The following is an 18,592-nucleotide window of genomic DNA, read 5'->3' on the forward strand; positions in this document are numbered from 1 at the left end:
CCATTGAACTGAAATCTATAGCCATTACATCCCCTCTCATAAAGTACCAGTTGTTCTTTAATATGCAGGTTTTATCTTGTAAAACATTTCTTTCTTTTTGCAGGTCAGAAACCAAATTTGACTCCGGTTCAGGTATGTTTACATTAGTGATGTTATTCTGAGTATTTTTTATTTACATTATTCTCTGAGGAGCAACTCATCAGCTCAAGAGCCATTTTGATTTTAAACAGACTAGCCAGCCTCTTTTCAAAATATGAACCCTACCTCAAAGCAGAGCGATTGGCTGCTTGGGATCATATCTTGAGATGTTCACTTTGAGATTCTTGATAGTTCTGCAATAAGCATTAAATGCTCTATATTTGCAGAGTTTCATTTTAAGAGCAGAAGTGGGGGGTTGTACATACTTATGGTTCAGAATACAATATTATTCTCACAGTAGGCAAAGCAGTCCTGAATAATTTGAAGATTATGTGCAAGTGACTTGTCATCAGATGTGGGTATTAAATACATTTAATCCAGCAAACGATAGTATATGTGCTGTGAAAGCAAGCACTAATACAGCAAACTATAAAGAGTTTTAGCCAATAGAAATGGAAATTTCTTTATGATTTGTTAGTTTTTTTAAAAAAATTCATTTTGTTGTGGGGGTGGGTAATGGAAAACTAAGGTCACCTTAAGCCATTACTTTGTATCTATCAAGACAAAATTTACATTCTTACAAACAGTGGCATATCAGCCTCATTAGATGTTTTCTTTTCATTAAGCATGGATGTAGCCATATAATCCTTAGGTTTGACTGAGGCTTTATGTCATTTTCTGAGATTTATGTGCTCTAGAGTTTCTAATGGTATTTATAATTAAAGCGCAAAAACTTCCTCTTATTCAGTACAAAGGAATTATGCCCTTTACTGAACTTTTAATAGATGAATAAACATTGATTATTTTTTATTTTTCCAGGAGAAAATAATTTTCAGAGAAACATAGAATTTATTGAATTCAAAAGTAACATTCTGACTCGGGTTTGAATTCATTATGTTTTAACTTTTTAAAAAAAGGTTTTGTTTATTATGCTCACAGAGGAACTAAGGACTACGCATTCTTTTTGGTAGTGGTGTTAAGGAGCCAACCTGCTCTTTTTCTGTAAAAGCTTTGTCTTTCTTTTATTGTATACCTTTATGAACGTCTCCAACTTGGTGAAACTCTTTAATAGGAAGTTGGTACATTTGAGTTAACAGTTTCACCAGAAATCTTTCCATTCTTTGTGTACCTGGGCTTCTGAGTCACATCTGACAATGATAGCATAAGGTCAGCATTTCCAGTTTACAGTATTGACTACGTGGAGACTCAAGGCATGGTGGCACTATACCAGTGATTTGACTTTTTATTGATTCATAGGAGGTGACTCAAAATAAGGTGAAAAGTCTTTGTCATTTTTTAAATATTAAAATCTTTAAGTATAATAAAAAAATAAATGAATAGAATTGATAGAGACTGAATTTTAACCTGAAAGTGGGACTGTCTTTTTGGTCAGTCAGTCACCAAGTGTTATATTAAGGGCCTCCTTTGTTGTGATCTGATTTAATACCCTGAGCATCAAGTCAGAAACTGATTTTAGGGTACAGGATCTGGAACTCAGTTCTCAAAAATGAAAAAGTCCACTATGTTCGTTTTGAAGGTAAAACCTGGACATAGTGTACAAAGTTGAAATATTAGGCAGCTATTGTCAAAGTCAGAAAATTTATGTTGAATTTTCAAATCCAAATTAAAGTATGCTGCTAAATTCCTATAGTGATAGTTATAACATCTGGACAGGCACACATCTATCACTCTTGTGACCAAAGATTTTGTTCATGATTCTTACTTTTTCCAACTCCTAATTTTTAAAAAAAGGTTTATCACAGACAACATCTGCATGTCTTTGAAAACTACAAAGTTCTGTACTCTGAAAACTCTTATGGGAAATACTGATTAAAAGTTTATTTATTCTTTTAATTTTGAATTTAAATATGTTATGGAAAGAATTCAGATGGTTTCAAATTAAGAAACAGGTAATTATGTTTTCTTATAAGCTCTTTTAGCTTAGTATCAAATGAGGGAATCATGGCAAAGGAAGCTAGAGCTGTATTCTTTGGCATGCTCCTTCATGCAAATTTTGGTTAGAAATAAGATAGCATATTGGAACAATTAAATGCATGACTTTAATAGGTTCAGATTCTCTATTGTTCATCAGATACAGAAAGTGACCTAGCTCTGCTTTATGTTGTATACAGCTGTAAGAGTGGTCCTGACACACTCATTTTGTAAATGAAGGAAGATGCCAATCTTACCAAGGCAAAACAAAACAAAACAAAAACACTTAAAAAATAAATAGTATGGTCAATGACTAGCCATAAAGGAAAGGATTTCAAAGTCAAATGTTACATGTATATACATGTGTCTATACCTCCCCTCCCCAGTGAGGAACCCAACTTATGCAGGGTGTACTGCACATTTATAATTTGTGTAGCTGAGTTTCTGACTGTGGAGTGAGGTTCATGAGGAGGGAAGGGAAGTTTTCACTGTCAGCACATGCAGTGCTAGGGGTGGCAGAATGTCAGTTGAATGATCAGCCTAGAGAGATTTGAATTTTTTTCTCATCAAAATTATATCAGCTTTTTTCTACAAAAGCATCCACAAACAACCTGTGTTTTTTAAAGATTCAAAGAATTTTATAATGAAAAATTTCAACTGTATATAAAAATAGAGAGTATGGTATAATGGACACCCACATATCCATCATCTAGATTTTACTATTGTTAATAATTTGCTACATTTATTTCATTTTTCTTTCTTTGGTTGAAATATTTTAAAGTAAAATACATACATTTCATGTCATTGTCTTGAGTTACTGAAAGGATTCAAATATTTTTTTTGTGGTGAGGTTAAGAAAATCTTCAACCAGAAGGTAGTGGCGCTGAGTTAATTCTGATCCGAGAACCCCAGGAATGTTCTGTCCTCGAGATTAATTTGATTAACACTTTAGCTGCCCTCTAGCTGTGTCCTCTATGTACTGAGTTATATTCTGATTAAAGTTTGTTCTTCTTGGTTTATAACTCAATCATGTCAAGCCTTTGACTTTGCCGATTGAGAGCAATCAGGCTTCCTTCTTTCTAACGCAGTTTTAAGGTTTCCAATTTAATACGGTTTCCTAGTTGATGTATTACTGTTGCTTGCCTGCATTCGTGTGTAGCTGGTGGTTTTATTAATAGAGTAAAACAGACTTCCTTTTATGCTCAGAAGCAGCAAGAAGCTGTGCTCTTCTCCCACCTCCCAAGAAGGGAAGTTAGTTGATGCTGGAGGAAGCAGAGCATTGAGTCTAATGTAGTGATTAAACATGAAAGCTATATATCAAATCTCAGGAGAAACATGCTTTGGAAAGAAGCAGGGAACTGTGGAGCATATTGCATGATAGGCTATGTAAACAGAGCCCTGGAGGTCAGTGTGTGGATGCAAACCAATTAAATAAAGAAATTACTGGCTTTGCTTTCTGTCATCTGGATGGGGAGGATCACAATTTAACATGCACAGGGCTGAAGTGTAAACTTTGCTCGAATAAGCGAGGCACCTTTGGAAACTTCATTAACTCTTTCAGTTCACCACCAAATTGTTGTCTTTTTTTTTAAATTTAACCAAAAGAAGTTAAAAACAAAAACAAAATATATGCTGTCTTTGTCCTTCTGTACATATCCATTGGCAAAGGTGCGAGTGATGAGTAGCATTGGAGAGAAAGCAGAGGATGAGCTGCTGGAAAGAGCAGAGTTGAGTGTATAGTCATATTTCAGGAACATGCACATGTCTTTTAAAAACAACCCATTTGGAAAAGCTGAGCTCTTGGAGAATAACTGAAAAAAGATGTTTTTCTCTTCTCCTGAATCCTCAGTATAAGGCAAACATATAGTTGGAATTTACTAGTCACTAACATCAGGGTATTATTATTTCTGTTCTGTTAAGATAGGATAGTTTTCTGACCAAGAAGAACCTGAAGCCTATAAGTTAATAATTATACGTTAAGGACTGCCCGGAGTCTAAATCTGTGGTGTTAACCTTTCAGGCAATGTTTGGATGAGAAAATGAAATACCAAGTTAAAATGGTATAGTTTCATGGTCCATAAACATTCAAAACAAAGTTTTTTTTTCTTTTCTGTAGAGTCATGTTGGCTGAGAAAGTGAATAAGCTTATGTTTAGTGCTTGTTGATTCTGGGTTGCTTGGAATAGCTGTACTAAGGAAATGGGCTCAGAGAACACAGCAACTCAAAGGTATAAGATTTCATGAAAGCAAATTATAGAGGATTAAGAAACCTAATGAGCATGGTTTAGTGTGGAGAGTAGAGGAGGGAGCTCACTATTAAATAAAGCCCAAGAGTGTACAAGGTTAGGAGACCCTAAAAGACACGATAATAAGAGGCACAACAGAATATAATGATCCTGAAGAGGAAAAAAAAAAAAAAAACAACAAAACCCCAAGGAACAAAAAGCAGCTAGTGTCGCTTTTAAGATCTGTAGTTAAAAGGGACTCTACAACAGGGTAAGGAAATCAAAGAATATAATCAGTTAAAGCTTTAGGCAAAAACATAAGGGCAGTGAAAAATCCAGGGGGCTGCTAATGGTGGTCACTAGGTTGAAGGGAAATGAGGAATTTGAATATAGTAGAACTAGGGGTTTGAAAGCTTGTGAGCAAATGAGACAGTCTGCATCACATGGTGAGGCTTTCTTGAGAAAAAGGAAACATTTTCAGACCTTATCGATGTGAGATTATGTTGACAGTACTTCCCAGCTGCTTCAAATCAATTTTGTCATTTTCAGTTTCTTATTTTTGAAGGGCTTGTAACAACGAAGAGCAAGGGACTACAACATAAATCTATAAGAATATTGAAATCTGTCTTTGGGCATCATTCATTATTAGAAATAAGGAAACTATTGTCTATTCATCTGTTCATTCATTCAGCCTACATTTATCACACCTGCTGTATACCATACCCAGATACTGAGGTTATAGCTGTGAAAGGGTGGATACAATTCATCCTCTCCCAGAATCTTACAGCTAGATGGGCCGTTTTGCAAATTCATATGGATTTCTTTGCATATTTAACTGAAAAGGACTAACAAGGTTAAATTTAGATCCAGATGGTAAATTAAAGAACTCCTGATGTTTAAAGATAAGCTAATATAGTTTAGGTTTTGACATACTTATCTTTCTTTAATTTATTCAAACCATATCACTTTGGTTTCCACTTTGACTTGTAAGAAACCAGCCTAATAATGCTACTGGTTAGTGTGTAATTTATCCATAGCTTTTAATAAGGAGTGATGTTTCACATTTGATTATCATTAAAAGAGAGTAATTTGCAAGAGAACAATGACAAATGTTTGGAAATACTGTTCTCTTCTCCACTTTTATTTAATTTTTCATGTGTTCTTTTACTGCATCCTAATCAAGGCTTGCCTTAAAAATCAGGCCATCTTTGTTAGAACAGTCTCACTGGATTGTGTAGAAGCAAGTAGAGGACACATAGACTCATCTCCTTTTATAAAGTGATTTACACACCAGGAAGCTGCAAGGCCTAGCAGCTAAATGTAGAGGTTTTGCATCAGATAGATCTAAATGAAGACTCTCCTTATTTCTCTGTTGGTTTTCTTGGTTTCATGTATACCAGTATGTTACATACTTACTTTTTTTCTTTTCTTCTAATTTAGAATTAGAGCATTTAAAGCTACAAATTTCCTTCATTAAAGCTTTAGCTGAGTCCCAGATATTTTTTGTGTTGTATTTTAAATAGTTGCAGTTTTGACTTTCTTTTGGACACAGTGATTATTTAGGAAAGTGTTTTACTTTTTTTATATATTCTATTTTCTACTTTTGTTTGTAATTTTTGATTTCATTGCTTGGTGGTCAAAGAGTGTAGCCTTACTATTTTTTAGTAAGTCTATTACCCGGTACTTATTAAAGTTGTAGTTTTGGCTTAATATGTATTTAATTTTTGTAACTCTTCTGTAGATGATAGAAAAACTGTATTCTCTGAAATATAAAGGATGTGATACATATTGATTAGATCAGTCTGAGTCATGACTTATATCATTATCTATTTGGTTTCTTTTTATCTGACAAGGACTTTGGGAAGAGAGATACTCTGTCAGTATATATATATAAATTTTTTAATGTGAATTCTACTTCTTTAGATATCACCATCCCTGTGTTTTCAGCTTCAGGTACTATGTGTTTTCCAGCACTGGCCACCTTGCTTGGGTCATGTATTATACTCGCCTTCCTGTAGAGAATGTTATTCCAAAGCAGTGCCCAAAAAAATGAAGGCTCCTTCAAATAGGAAACTTATGCTATTCCAAATTCGTATGTGAAGCAAGAAGTTGTTATACCACCTGTAAACACAGATGTTTTCCCCTTCCTTTTTGCCCTCAATGTCATCCCATAGCTTTGTAACGAAAGTGGCTCTGAGCCATTATGTTTTAAGGTTTAGCTCAAACATTGACCCCTCAGTTAAATCAAGCCATCTTTAACACCTCCCCAGCAGTTAATCATTCTTTCCTCTGAGCAATCTCTGGATCTTGTACTTGGATTTATTATAGCATTTATGCTCTGCTATACTTATTTGTGTGAATCTTTTCTTTCTCTCTAAGTCTGTGAGTTTTTGAAGACAGAACTGTGTCTTATTCACCTTTATAGCCTTGGTATCTGGTATGAATAATTGGTCAAAAATTCCATAAGGCTGGGAGTCTTTGGTTCTGTTCTTCAGTTGTAATAGAAATGCTTAACTAGCTACCAAAGATTTACTTTCCGCTTTCAGAGTGTAGCATTGTCACTGGGAAGTGGCTATTCAGTGAGAGATGACAAATTCCCATCCCTCTCTACCAATGTGGGCACATATGACTAATTCTCCCAGTGGAGTCTGTGTCATTTCAGGGTTAGGGGGTTCAGTATCCAGTATATTCCACCTCTCTCCTCTGAAGTTATGTCAGAGGACATGTTAAACATGATTGGCATCACAGTATGGAAGGAGTATGGATCCCTGAATCATGCTTGGAAGAGATCCACTCAGGAGAACCCTTCACTCCTGAGCATCTTCACTGGCCTTTATGAAGAAGGAAATAAACTTTTGTTGTGATAAGCTACTGAGGTTTTGCCATTGTTTATTACAGCAGCTACAGTTACAAACCCTGATTAGCCCAGTGTCTATAATACTTATTGGCAAATAGTTGGTACTCATTGATTATTGTTGGATAAATGATAAAAATTAATGGCTATGGATTATATTATCTAACCCAAAGATGATCCTCTAAATGAAGGATCATAGAAATATAGTATACTGTGTTCTGTATAATCACCAAGCCTATCACTTATCAATGTCACAATAATATATTGTAACAAGACACCTTGAAAAGCAGTGACTTAAAACAACAATAATATCGTTGCTGGTTGGGAGTTGGATAACATGGGTTGGTCACAGGTTGGGTCCAGGTCCGCCCCACGGGTATTGTCATTGATGGTAAAAGAAAAGAGGCCGAACTTCACTGTGCAAGCACATTTCAAGCCTTTGTTTGCATCAGGTCTGCCGACATCCCATTGGCCAAGCAAGTCACATGTCCAAGCTGAAAGCAAAGGAAAGGGCAAAAATTCTGCCCTTCCTACTCACTGATCATACAGATGTAAATATTCTCTCTTCCTTCTGGTGGGAAGAACTGCTGAGTCACATGGTAAAGGGTTTAGAGATAGGAAGGGGAGAAGAATAGGAGCCCATAATGGAATCTACGACATTAGCACACCCTGTATTTAGATAAATTCTTTGGTAAAAATGTTTGTAGAGTTAGAAATATTATATTTCTGGGGCTCCTGGGTGGCTTAGTCGGTTAAGCGTCCGACTTTCGCTTAGGCCATGATCTCGCGGTTGTGGGTTCGAGCCCCATGTCGGGCTCTGTGCTGACTGCCAGCTCAGAGCCTGGAGCCTCTTTCTGTCTGTGACTCCCTCTCTCTCTGACCCTCCCCTGCTCACGCTGTCTCTCTCTCTCCTAGAAATAAATAAAACATAAAAAAAAAATTAAAAAAAAAAGAAATATTATATTTCTAAAATGGATCTAATTTCTTCTTTATAATCATATTATTTAGTAACCTAACTTTGGATGTAATATTAATAGGCATATGATAATGAACTTATTTGTATAATGCTTTACCATTTAAATAGTACTGTAATAAACCTTACCAAGTTTGTGACTCAAAACTCTCAGCAAGATACACAGGGATTTTTATCAGTGAAGGAGTTGAAACACAGAAAGGTTAAAAGGCTTAAGGCCACATAGTCAGTGAATGGCCAATCTGGGATTGGACTTCAGATCTCCAACTTGCAAGGACTGTGTCCTTTTTATTAGATCATGGGGTAGTTATTTTAGTTTTTTTTTTTAACTTTATTTATTTTGAGAGAGAGAGCATGCATGCCTCTGTGTGAGCGGGGGAGGGGCAGAGAGAGAGGGAGAGAGAGAATCCCCAGCAGGCTCTGTGCTGTCAGCACAGAGCCCAGTGTGGGGCTCCATCTCATGAACTGTGAGATCATGACCTGAGCTGAAATCAAGAGTTGGATGCTTAACCGAATGAGACACCCAGGTGCCCCAATTTAGCAACTATTATATGTTGTAAAATGTATTTTTCTCAAACATAATATAATTATAACCAAGCCTTGAAAATATAAAGTGTAGTACAGATTTATATATGGTTTCAATGTGGCTTTTAGTAGGCCATTGAAAGGTTGTTGGCAGTCTCCCAAGAGGCCTCAAAAGATAGTATTAATTGCCTTGGTGAATTTTCTGTGTTATAGTACCTAGTCTTTTAAAAAAATTTTTTTAATGTTTATTTATTTTTGAGACAGAGACAGAATACGAGCAGGGGAGGGGCAGAGAGAGAAGGAGACACAGAATCTGAAACAGACTCCAGGCTCTGAGCTGTTAGCACAGGGGCTCGAACCTACGAGCTGTGAGATCATGACCTGAGCTGAAGTCGGATGCCCATCCGACTGGGCCAACCAGGTGCCCCTTATAGTAGCTAGTCTTAAACTTCCAGGCTCAGAAACTTAGATGTTTTAGTATCTTTTAGGGATGGGTTCATATTGACAAACCCAGAAGACAAATGGATTAAGCTAGAATGCCAGTGTATTTGTATAGGATGAGAAATATAGTTTTCCCATGGCTCAGAATACTTAACACGTGCATGCTCAGTGTATTCTTTCTCTTAGTCAAGCTCTATGACTCACAAAATCACAGTAAGAACTCACTTTATCAATTAACCAAATTAAATCAGTACATATTGGGTCTGAAATTCTCTTACCATAGCATATTAGCACCCAAAAAATAGGCCTACGTGGGGAGTCAGATCATAACCAGAATGTTGCTCTTTTGAGCAAAAATAAGAAAAAAGGGAAATAGATTGAATATTTAGCTTTATGAGTTTAAGTTAACATAAACTATCTATTTCAAAATAGAGATGGTCCTGGCCAGTGAGACTTGATATAACTTAACATTCATTGGCTTCACCTTCATCCTTCCATCCACTCATCCACCCTTATGAAAGACAGCTTTGCCATTGGGCTTGGAAAACATACTACAAGTCCATTACCTAAGAGTTTGTTTCCAAGTTCGTGGAGCAGGAGACCATGTGCGGAAACTTTGGAACTTAAAATTTACTGTTTAAATTTTTCTTAGCTATTGAAGCACATATTAAAATTTTAATGGTTTAACATATCAAAATTAAGATATAGAATAAGGTCAGTATATAGATCAAGATACAGAACATTTCCATTACCTAGAATGTTCCCTCATATTTTTCTTCAGTCAACTTCCACTTCTCAGAGGCAACCATTGTTCTGACTTTAGTCACCACTGATTAGATTAGTCTGTTCTTGAACTTCGTATACAATAAAGTCATTCAGTATTTACTCTCTTGTGTGTGGTATCTTTTACTGTAAATAATGCTTTTGAGATTTAATTATGTTACTTGTAAATACCGCAGTTATTGCTGTGTAGTATTAAGGTGGGATGCATTTTTGGTCTAAATCAGGCTACCCTTCATGCAGTTAGGTTTACTGAGATGTCTCTGTTTCTAAAATTCCCAGGCCCAGAATACTGTTGTTAATGGTCTGACCAGTATGCAAAGATTTTTACTTTGGCGGTGCATGATTGGTCAGCGTAATTGCATTCTGCATGTAGAACGCTTACTCTATGTAAGGCCTGGTGGAGGATATAGGAGTATGACAAAGTTTCTGCCCTCATGGATCCTGTAATGTAATTGAAAGGATGAGATATACACATACACATAGACACAAAGATATCTGTAGTTGCGGTTTCCAGTAATGGAGTCCTAGCGGTGTTTAGAAGGGAAACTACTTTAGGCTACAGTGATTAATTAGGTAGGTTCCTTGTTGGAGGTGGAATTTAGATCTTCAGAGGTTGGATTTGGATAGATATAAAGGAGATCATTTTAAATAGAGAGCCACTTAAAGTCAGGCACGGAGGCTAAGTGCAAACAGTATTTGAGGGACAGTAAGTAGAGGACTTCTGTTGAGAAGTAATGATACAGTTGGGAGTCTATTGGAGACCACAGGTTAAAGAATTTGGCCCTCACTCTGTAGATAATAGTAACAATTGCTAACACTGATCTTATGCTTACTGTGTGACAGGCACTGTACCACGTGCCTTATATTTACTAGTTCATTGAATTTATACGAATCATGCATTATTACTCCCATTTTATAAATTGAGTAGAGTAAGGCACAGAAAGCTTGGGTATTGTGCCCCAAGTTATATAGCTAGTAAGTGACAGAACTGGGATTTGATCCTAAGTAGCCTAATCACGGACCCCATAGTCTTAACCATTATGCAGTTAAACCCTTAGAATATGAGTTGATCGGATGAAAAAATATTTATGAATTTTTACTGATAGGCCCTTTTATTCATACACATGACAGTTCTTACTCCTACACATGACATATTTGTCCATACAGTCACACATGTTTGTAGAAATTTTCTTCTCCCAAAAGTTCATGCAGTAATCTGTTGAGAAATGGTTTTTGAAGGTGATGTTGAGTTTTAATTTCTAAATGCAGATTATCCTCACAGTATTAAATTACCTGTGGAAAAAGATATTCATATGGGATTTGTTGTAAAGAAACGATTGATGAAGAATTAACAGTCTCTAGAGAATTGATAATCATTTTGTTTTGGACATCACCTTGTTTTTAATACAGTTCAAAATTAACATAATTCAATTAATATAGTTAACTGTAGTTTCTATAGGAAGTGAAATGCTTACCTACCATCAGTAGATATCCATCAAGTGGAATGAATTGGTAGTCATTATTACCTTCTGGAGAGATCATACATGGATTATTTGTCCATTCATCTAAATTGACATATCTTGCTCATTCCTGGGCAGAAATAAGATCCACTTAACTACAAAGGGTAGACATTTTGTTTTAAACACATTACCTGGCTGCAGGCTTAAGATTTTTAACATTTTGCTGCCTTATGAAAATAATTTTGTTTGGGGAACAAGTACAAATGCAATAAGCAAGCTATCAATTATTTCCTTATTATGCCAAAATGTTCTATTAAAAATAATCTAAAATCCCAATGACATTGTAGTTCTTTTTATGTCTCAATAAATTTTTGGTTTTATCTTTTGTATCCTAGAACTATGCTATAGGAAAGAACATTTTACAAGAGATTCTTTTGATTTTTCATGAATTTCCTGGATAGGAATCAAAGATAATCAAAGATAAAAATTAAAGTAAATTTTTGCTTGATTACCATGGGTTTTTTAGTGATTTTTCAATATATGTGTTTTGGAGATTCCAACACTGTTTCTTAATTAAGAACTGAAGTGGCCAGATGCCTTACGTGATATTCAAGTGTTGAAATTAGCAACCTTCTATTCTAGTTGTACTTTGTTGTTGTTGTTGTTGTTGAAATTAAGGACATAATGATATAAAGACATATTAAGACAACGTCATATTTTCACACAATAACATGTGGTAATGTTCATTGAATAAGTGATGAGTGAATGAATGATAAGTGGAATGATGTTGAGTTTTGCAAAGAAATATATTTTGCCATTTCCAAACTAAATTATATTTTTCTTCAAAAAGTGTGTCTATAAATTACCTTGTCATCCAAATCATTTACATCATGGATAGAAGACCATCATGTAGAAGGTGAGAGATGTGAAGGACAAGAAAACTCAATAACAATGGAGATATTTTATGGTAGAGCATAGCAACACAAAACAGTAAAATGAAGATTCAAGTTTAATAGCCTATCAGTAGTTTTCCTATCAAAAATGATAAGCCTCGGGCTCTCCAGCCAATCAAAAAAAGAGTTTGGGATATTATTCTAACATTTTAGATTTAAATTTATTTCTATGTTGTATTAAAATTAATTCAGTTTTTCCCTTGTGTTGCTGTATACTAATAGTCAATAAACTATACTTTTACTGGATGGATGAATGAAAGTAGCATTGAAACTCATCCAAATGTAGTGCCTTAGTGTTATCCTTATAGGAATTTATTTAAATTTATTGTATTTGGGGGTTTACTTTATATTAATTTTTGCCTGTATTTGCCTTTTAAGTCTTACTTCTATTTTTTATCATGACCTACTTTTTAATTATCAGCATTCCTTGAAATAATGCCTAGATATGTGGCTTTTGTTGATTTACTTATTGGGAAATTTCTTGGTTTTTAAAATTCTAAGCAGTGCACCAATATATTTTTGTAGCTATATTATTTTATATTTTGGGGGGGATTGTTGAAGAATGCTGCATAACTAGAACTTAAAATTGCCTGTAGTTCTCAGTATATGTTCATATATAAAAAAATAAAAAGTTTCCTCTAAAATCTAGATTAAAAATTGTGGTAGATTCATTTAAGATAAAATATAACTTTTTTCTAAAAGTGTTTTTGTGTAAAACTAGTATGCACTTTTGTAACCTAATAATTTTATAAACTGGAAAATATAGTCATGTCAGGTATGGACAAAACATTATGATGTTTTGCTAAAATGATATAAAATTTTATGAATGAACAATAAAATAAAAAGGGAAATTTTAATATCAAAATGTTGCCATTTCATCAATTTGGAAGTTTAATGGAATCATGTCACTTCTACAAATGTTTGTTGATGGTGCACTAAGGTAAAGCCTTGCCTTGAGTAAGCTATTTGTAAATTATTGTAGAATAATTTCGTTTCTAACTGAAATAACTCTCAGCATAAAAATATACTCCTATTAGGGTGTTCACACACGATTGGGATTAGCATGAAAGACAGTCGTCTCTCTACTGCTGTTTATTTTGCAGTTAACAAGCCTGGGGCTTTTGATTATTTTGTGCTTGTGTGTCTACACACACCTAAAGAAAAAATGATCATAGATCCCTGTATCAGTTTAATTATGCAGTTGATTTTTTAACTGTTGATTCAACAGCTAGTTATTGTTAAAATATTTTAGTATTTGTAAACTTCTCAGTAGCACAGGTGACAATTAAGTAATGATAAGTTAATATTTTTTCCTAAAATGGAACATTATACAAATGAACAAAGAATGCATTGTTAGTAAGATAACTTTAAATGTAAAGATACACAGCTCAATTATAACCTAACTTTATTACTTAATAACCATGACTCTTTAGATTTGAGGGAAATGTTTAAAGACAGCTTAATTATATTCTTATGTGTGGTTAATGCTAATCTCTATTTTGCAACCAGTTTTTTAAAAAAGATCTTTTATAGGGGTGTCTGGGCTCAGTCGGTTAAGCATCTGACTTCGGCTCAAGTCATGATCTCACAGTTCTTGAGTTTGAGCCCTGCATCAGGCTCTGTGTTTGCTCAGAGCCTGGAGCCTGCTTCCGATTCTGTGTCTCCTTTCCCTCTGCCTCTCCTCCACTCATGCTCTATCTTACTCTCTCAAAAATAAATAAATGTAAAAAAATTTTTTAAAATGCCAATCTACATTTTTAAATGAAATAAATTTAAAAAAATAAAAATAAAATGAGATATAATTCTTTTAAAAATTATATTTCGTGGTTTGTGGGTTTGAGCCCCATGTCAGGTTCTGTGCTGACAGCCAGCTCAGAGCCTGGAGCCTGTTTCAGATTCTGTGTCTCCCTCTCTCTTTGACCCTCCCCCACTCATATTCTGTCTCTCTCTGTCTCAAAAATAAATAAACTATAAAAAATTTTAAAAAGATCTTTTATGGTTTTCAAAAATACTCTTGATTCATTTTGTAGAAATCTGAAGTATCTCATGTTTTAGCAATTATGTTTTAAATTGTGTTTTAGAAAGTCCCCAGTTTAAAAAGTAATTAGATTAATTGTCATCTTCTATCTTATAACCAGTTCATGATAAAGTAATCTTTTATATTCTTTCAAAATACTTCAATTTTTTCCATTAGAAATCTGAAAGACACACCATGTCTTACTTTTATAAAATGATTGGTAGGAACTTACTTTTCTACTTCATTCTCCTTACTGCTAGATTTAATAATCTTTCTCTTTTGGCATAATTTTGCAAAAAGCTTTTTTCCCAATTCATATGAATTTTGATAGATACGATATATCACCGTGCAAGTCGTCGATCTCTGTAACAGAATGAGAAATGTTTCTCTGTTATGTGCATTTCTCACTAAGGGTCAGTAGGTTGATTCTATATAGGATGAACAGAAACAGAAAGCTATGATTTAGCAAATGTTTTAATCTGTGTCAAATAACTTAGCAGGGCAATGTGGTAAAAATGACATGATTAATGACTGACAGAGATTAAAATATTTTCACATTCTGTTTTTAATGACCACTATCTTAAGTTTCTACTCTAAAATTTATAACTAGTAAAATTTTACAGGGAAAAATATATCATTTATAAGCCACTTGAAGTTGTGTTTTACCTTATCAAGTTGTGCCTGGTTTTTAGACAAAACACCATAAATTAAAAACAAATTTAACTGAAATATAGCTTGTGTGCTATTCTTAAATTCATTCATTGAGATGTTAATATTTATTAGGTTCAGCATAAAAGAGCTAGCTAGGATTATTGTTTTCAGTTAAGCAGTTCAGTCAGTACATAATTTTTTAAATTTATCTTTACAACTAGGCTGATCTTCATCCTTTGGGAATCGGCCATTTTAGTAAATTTAACTATAAATGTTTTCTATTTATATACTTGGTGACAAGTACAACTATTAATGTTGGAGTTTTGCCCATTGATTCTGGTTGTTCTGTCTTTTTTTATCCAGAGATAATGATGTATGTTCCGTCTCTGTCATATTTACCTAGAGGAAGTCTTTTTAATCCCTCATTTTTCTCCTTCACTGAGGTTATGTGTAAATACCACATAAAACGGCAAATGGAAGAAGGTCTGTTTTGTCTAAAGATACCATTCATCTTAAACAAACATACTGTGTCTTTGAAAGCTTAGTGATACGAGTTTGTTTGGTGGGAGGGGGAGGACGGATAAGACCAAAGCAAAAATATGTTGCAAATTGTATCAACTGGTGTTAAGCCCCTTTGAAAATTGGATAATTTTTTCTGATTGTGTCTACTTAAGGGAATCACCCTTCCAACCCCCACACATGCCATTTCATTGCCTCTTAATCTCCATCATCATGGGCAAACCATTTTGATGAAGACTTGCATTGATTTCCATCAGAAACCTAAACTAATCCTTAGATAAAGCACAATTTTCTAGAAAGCCATGTATATGAATTTAGGAAAAGGAATATGTTGTTTTAATTATTTCCAATTTTGAAACCCCACAAAATGGAATAAAATAACTTTATTTAACTTTTATATTGTGAACTGCTTAGAGACAGAGCCCTGTTTAATTCCAGCACTAAGTCACAAGTGATGACTGAATAAATGTGTACTAAGCTCATGCGAGATGAATTAATCTTTTATTGCTTTCATTTGCTTACTTACATTTATTATGAAAATTAACAGCTTTGGTATTGTTCCTGCCATCTTGTTTTCTTTATATTATGCTTGTCCTTTATCCCTTTCTTTCCTGTTTTTCCTGTGGTTGGATTGATTAAATTTTTACCATTTAAAACAGAAAACTTCTAGTTATAATTAAACATGCTGTTTCTATTTATGTCTACAGTTTAATTTTAAGAAACATACTTGACCTTGTATTTTTCTGTTAAAGTTGGGAATTAATTAAAATGTATAACTTCTTTCTGCTTCTCCTAGTATAAGAACTTTAGTGCTTTTAATTTGTTTTTGATCCCTATGCCCATGGGCTGACTTCAATCTGGAATTTTTAGCATACTTCTCATTATGCCTCTACTTTCTTAACAATCATTTCTCAAGAAGCCGTTGTGTTAAAGCTACATTGTTAATTACTATCTAGATTTAATTATTTAATTTTCCACATTTATTTACTCATCAGTGTTCCTTGTGTCCTGATCTTAGATCTATTTTTCATTTTACTATAGTACTTTCTTAGGTATTCTTTCAGAATTGGTTCTTTTTTTTTTTAATTTTTTTTAATGTTTTATTTATTTCTAGGAGAGAGAGAGAGACAGAGAGAAAGTATGAGCAGGGGAGGGTCAGAGAGAGAGGGAGTCACAGACTCCGAAACAGGCTCCAGGCTCCGAGCTGGCAGTCAGCACAGAGCCCGACGCGGATCTCGAACCCACGAACCGCGAGATCATGACCTAAGCGAAAGTGGGACGCTTAACTGACTAAGCCACCCAGGCGCCCCTCAGAATTGGTTCTATATAGCAAATTATTTGACTTACTTTATGTATAGATTATTTATTCACACTTTGAATATCAAAAAGGATTCAAGGTAGAAGATGCACCATTGCACATTTATTCTTCAGGCATGGCAGTTGGTAAATAGGACTTATGTGATTCTAAGATCTTTGGGTGTGCTTTTGTTAATGTGGACATTTTGTTTCTCTTTTACATGCTAACCTTTTTAAGGTATGATTTTAGTTTACAACTCATTTGCTAAGAATTTCCTCCTAGAACCAAGAAAGGAAATTTGTTAGGTATCACTCAGTTAAAAATATATACTTCAACATATACTTAATAAGCATCCTTTCTATGCAACAAATACCCAGTATTGAGGAGGAGCATGGTAAATACGATACTTGGTTAAATGTACTGAGATAGGTTTCTTTTTTCATGTTATAATTAAAATTTTTCATGTTCTGGCTTACAATTCTTGAGTTTCATTTTAAGAGTACTTTAGAATTAAATAGATGAAAGGTACGTTTTAAAGATAAATTACTATATTTGACCAAATCAGGCTATAAGTGGCACCACTTTTTCAATGTCATTATCCATTTTCAGATACTTTGTTAAATTAACTACATTTAGAGCAATTGAAGGCATGAGAGGATTTTACTTTGTTTTTCTAGTTCACAAAGATTAATGTGACAAAGATCTTTCATGTCAGTTTTGTTGTAAGTAAAAGTATAGAATTATCTGTTATGCAGATACATGTACTTTTTTTTTTAACATTTATGTTTTGAAAAACAGAGAGTGAGCAGGGAAGGGGCAGAGAGAGAGGGAGACACAGAATCTGAAACAGGCTCCAGGCTCTGAGCTGTCAGCACAGAGTCCGACATGGGGCTTGAACCCACGAACTGTGAGATCATGACCTGAGCCGAAGTCAGCCGCTTAATTGACTGAGCCACCCAGGCACCCCCAAATAGATGTACTTTTAATATAGACTATATTTTCTGATATTTCTCAGTCATCTCATTATTTTAACTTTTGGGTTTATTTATGTAAGCCTATTGTAGAGCTAATGGATGACAGGATTACAGTACACATCAGTATCTCATTTTAAAAGCATTCAGCGTTCATTAGTTTGACTCAACAAAGAATATAGTTTGAAAATGAAGGGCAGTGAACAAAGGGAAATAAAGGAAAAATTTGGCAATGTGAATAAATAAAAATAAAACAAGTGAAAATAAAGAGTAAAGACTCTGCATGTTTTTAAGACTTTTGAGGTTGTGTGTGTGTGTGTGTGTGTGTGTGTGTGTGTGTGTGTGTGTGAAATCGCCTTCCAGAAAACTTGTATCTATTTATACTCTCCTCAGTTGTATATAGTATTCCTCCACCCCCCCCACCAGACACACTGTCCTACTCTGAGTATTACTCTTCTCTTATTTTCTTTACCAGTCTGATAGGTGAAAAGTAGTTTCTCATTGTTTTAATTTGTATTTTTAATACCCAGAGATACTGAACATTTTTCTTCTGTGTTACTGATCATTTATAATTCCTTTATCAATCACTTATTTATTGCTCTTGTTGTTATTATTATTATTATTTTAAAGATTTTATTTTTAAGTAATCTCCACACCCAACATGGGGCTCCAACTCAACAACCCCAAGATCAAGCATCACATTCTCCACTGACAGAGCCAGCCAGGTGCCCCTATTACTATTATTTTTTGAGGCTAAGAGTAAGAGCAGAGCTTACATGAGACACACTGTCATTTGTATCCTGGCTTCACCTCTGAAGCGGTGTGTGTTTCAGAGCAATCCTGTAATCTCTCTG

At 34.5% G+C, this 18,592-nt stretch overlaps 1 protein-coding gene across 1 annotated transcript in view; it reads left to right on the forward strand.

Moving 5' to 3' along the window:
- The window catches only part of MSRB3 (methionine sulfoxide reductase B3), a 162,353-nt gene that overhangs the window by 76,955 nt on the left and 66,806 nt on the right, over window positions 1-18,592 (forward strand). The window contains exon 5 of the mRNA XM_039234285.1: window positions 104-132. Within this exon, the coding sequence (XP_039090216.1) occupies window positions 104-132 (29 nt within the window). The remainder of the gene's footprint in view (window positions 1-103; window positions 133-18,592) is intronic.

The sequence above is a fragment of the Hyaena hyaena genome, unplaced genomic scaffold (assembly GCF_003009895.1).
Source record: "Hyaena hyaena isolate Hyena2069 unplaced genomic scaffold, ASM300989v1 scaffold_87, whole genome shotgun sequence".
NCBI lineage: Eukaryota > Metazoa > Chordata > Mammalia > Carnivora > Hyaenidae > Hyaena > Hyaena hyaena.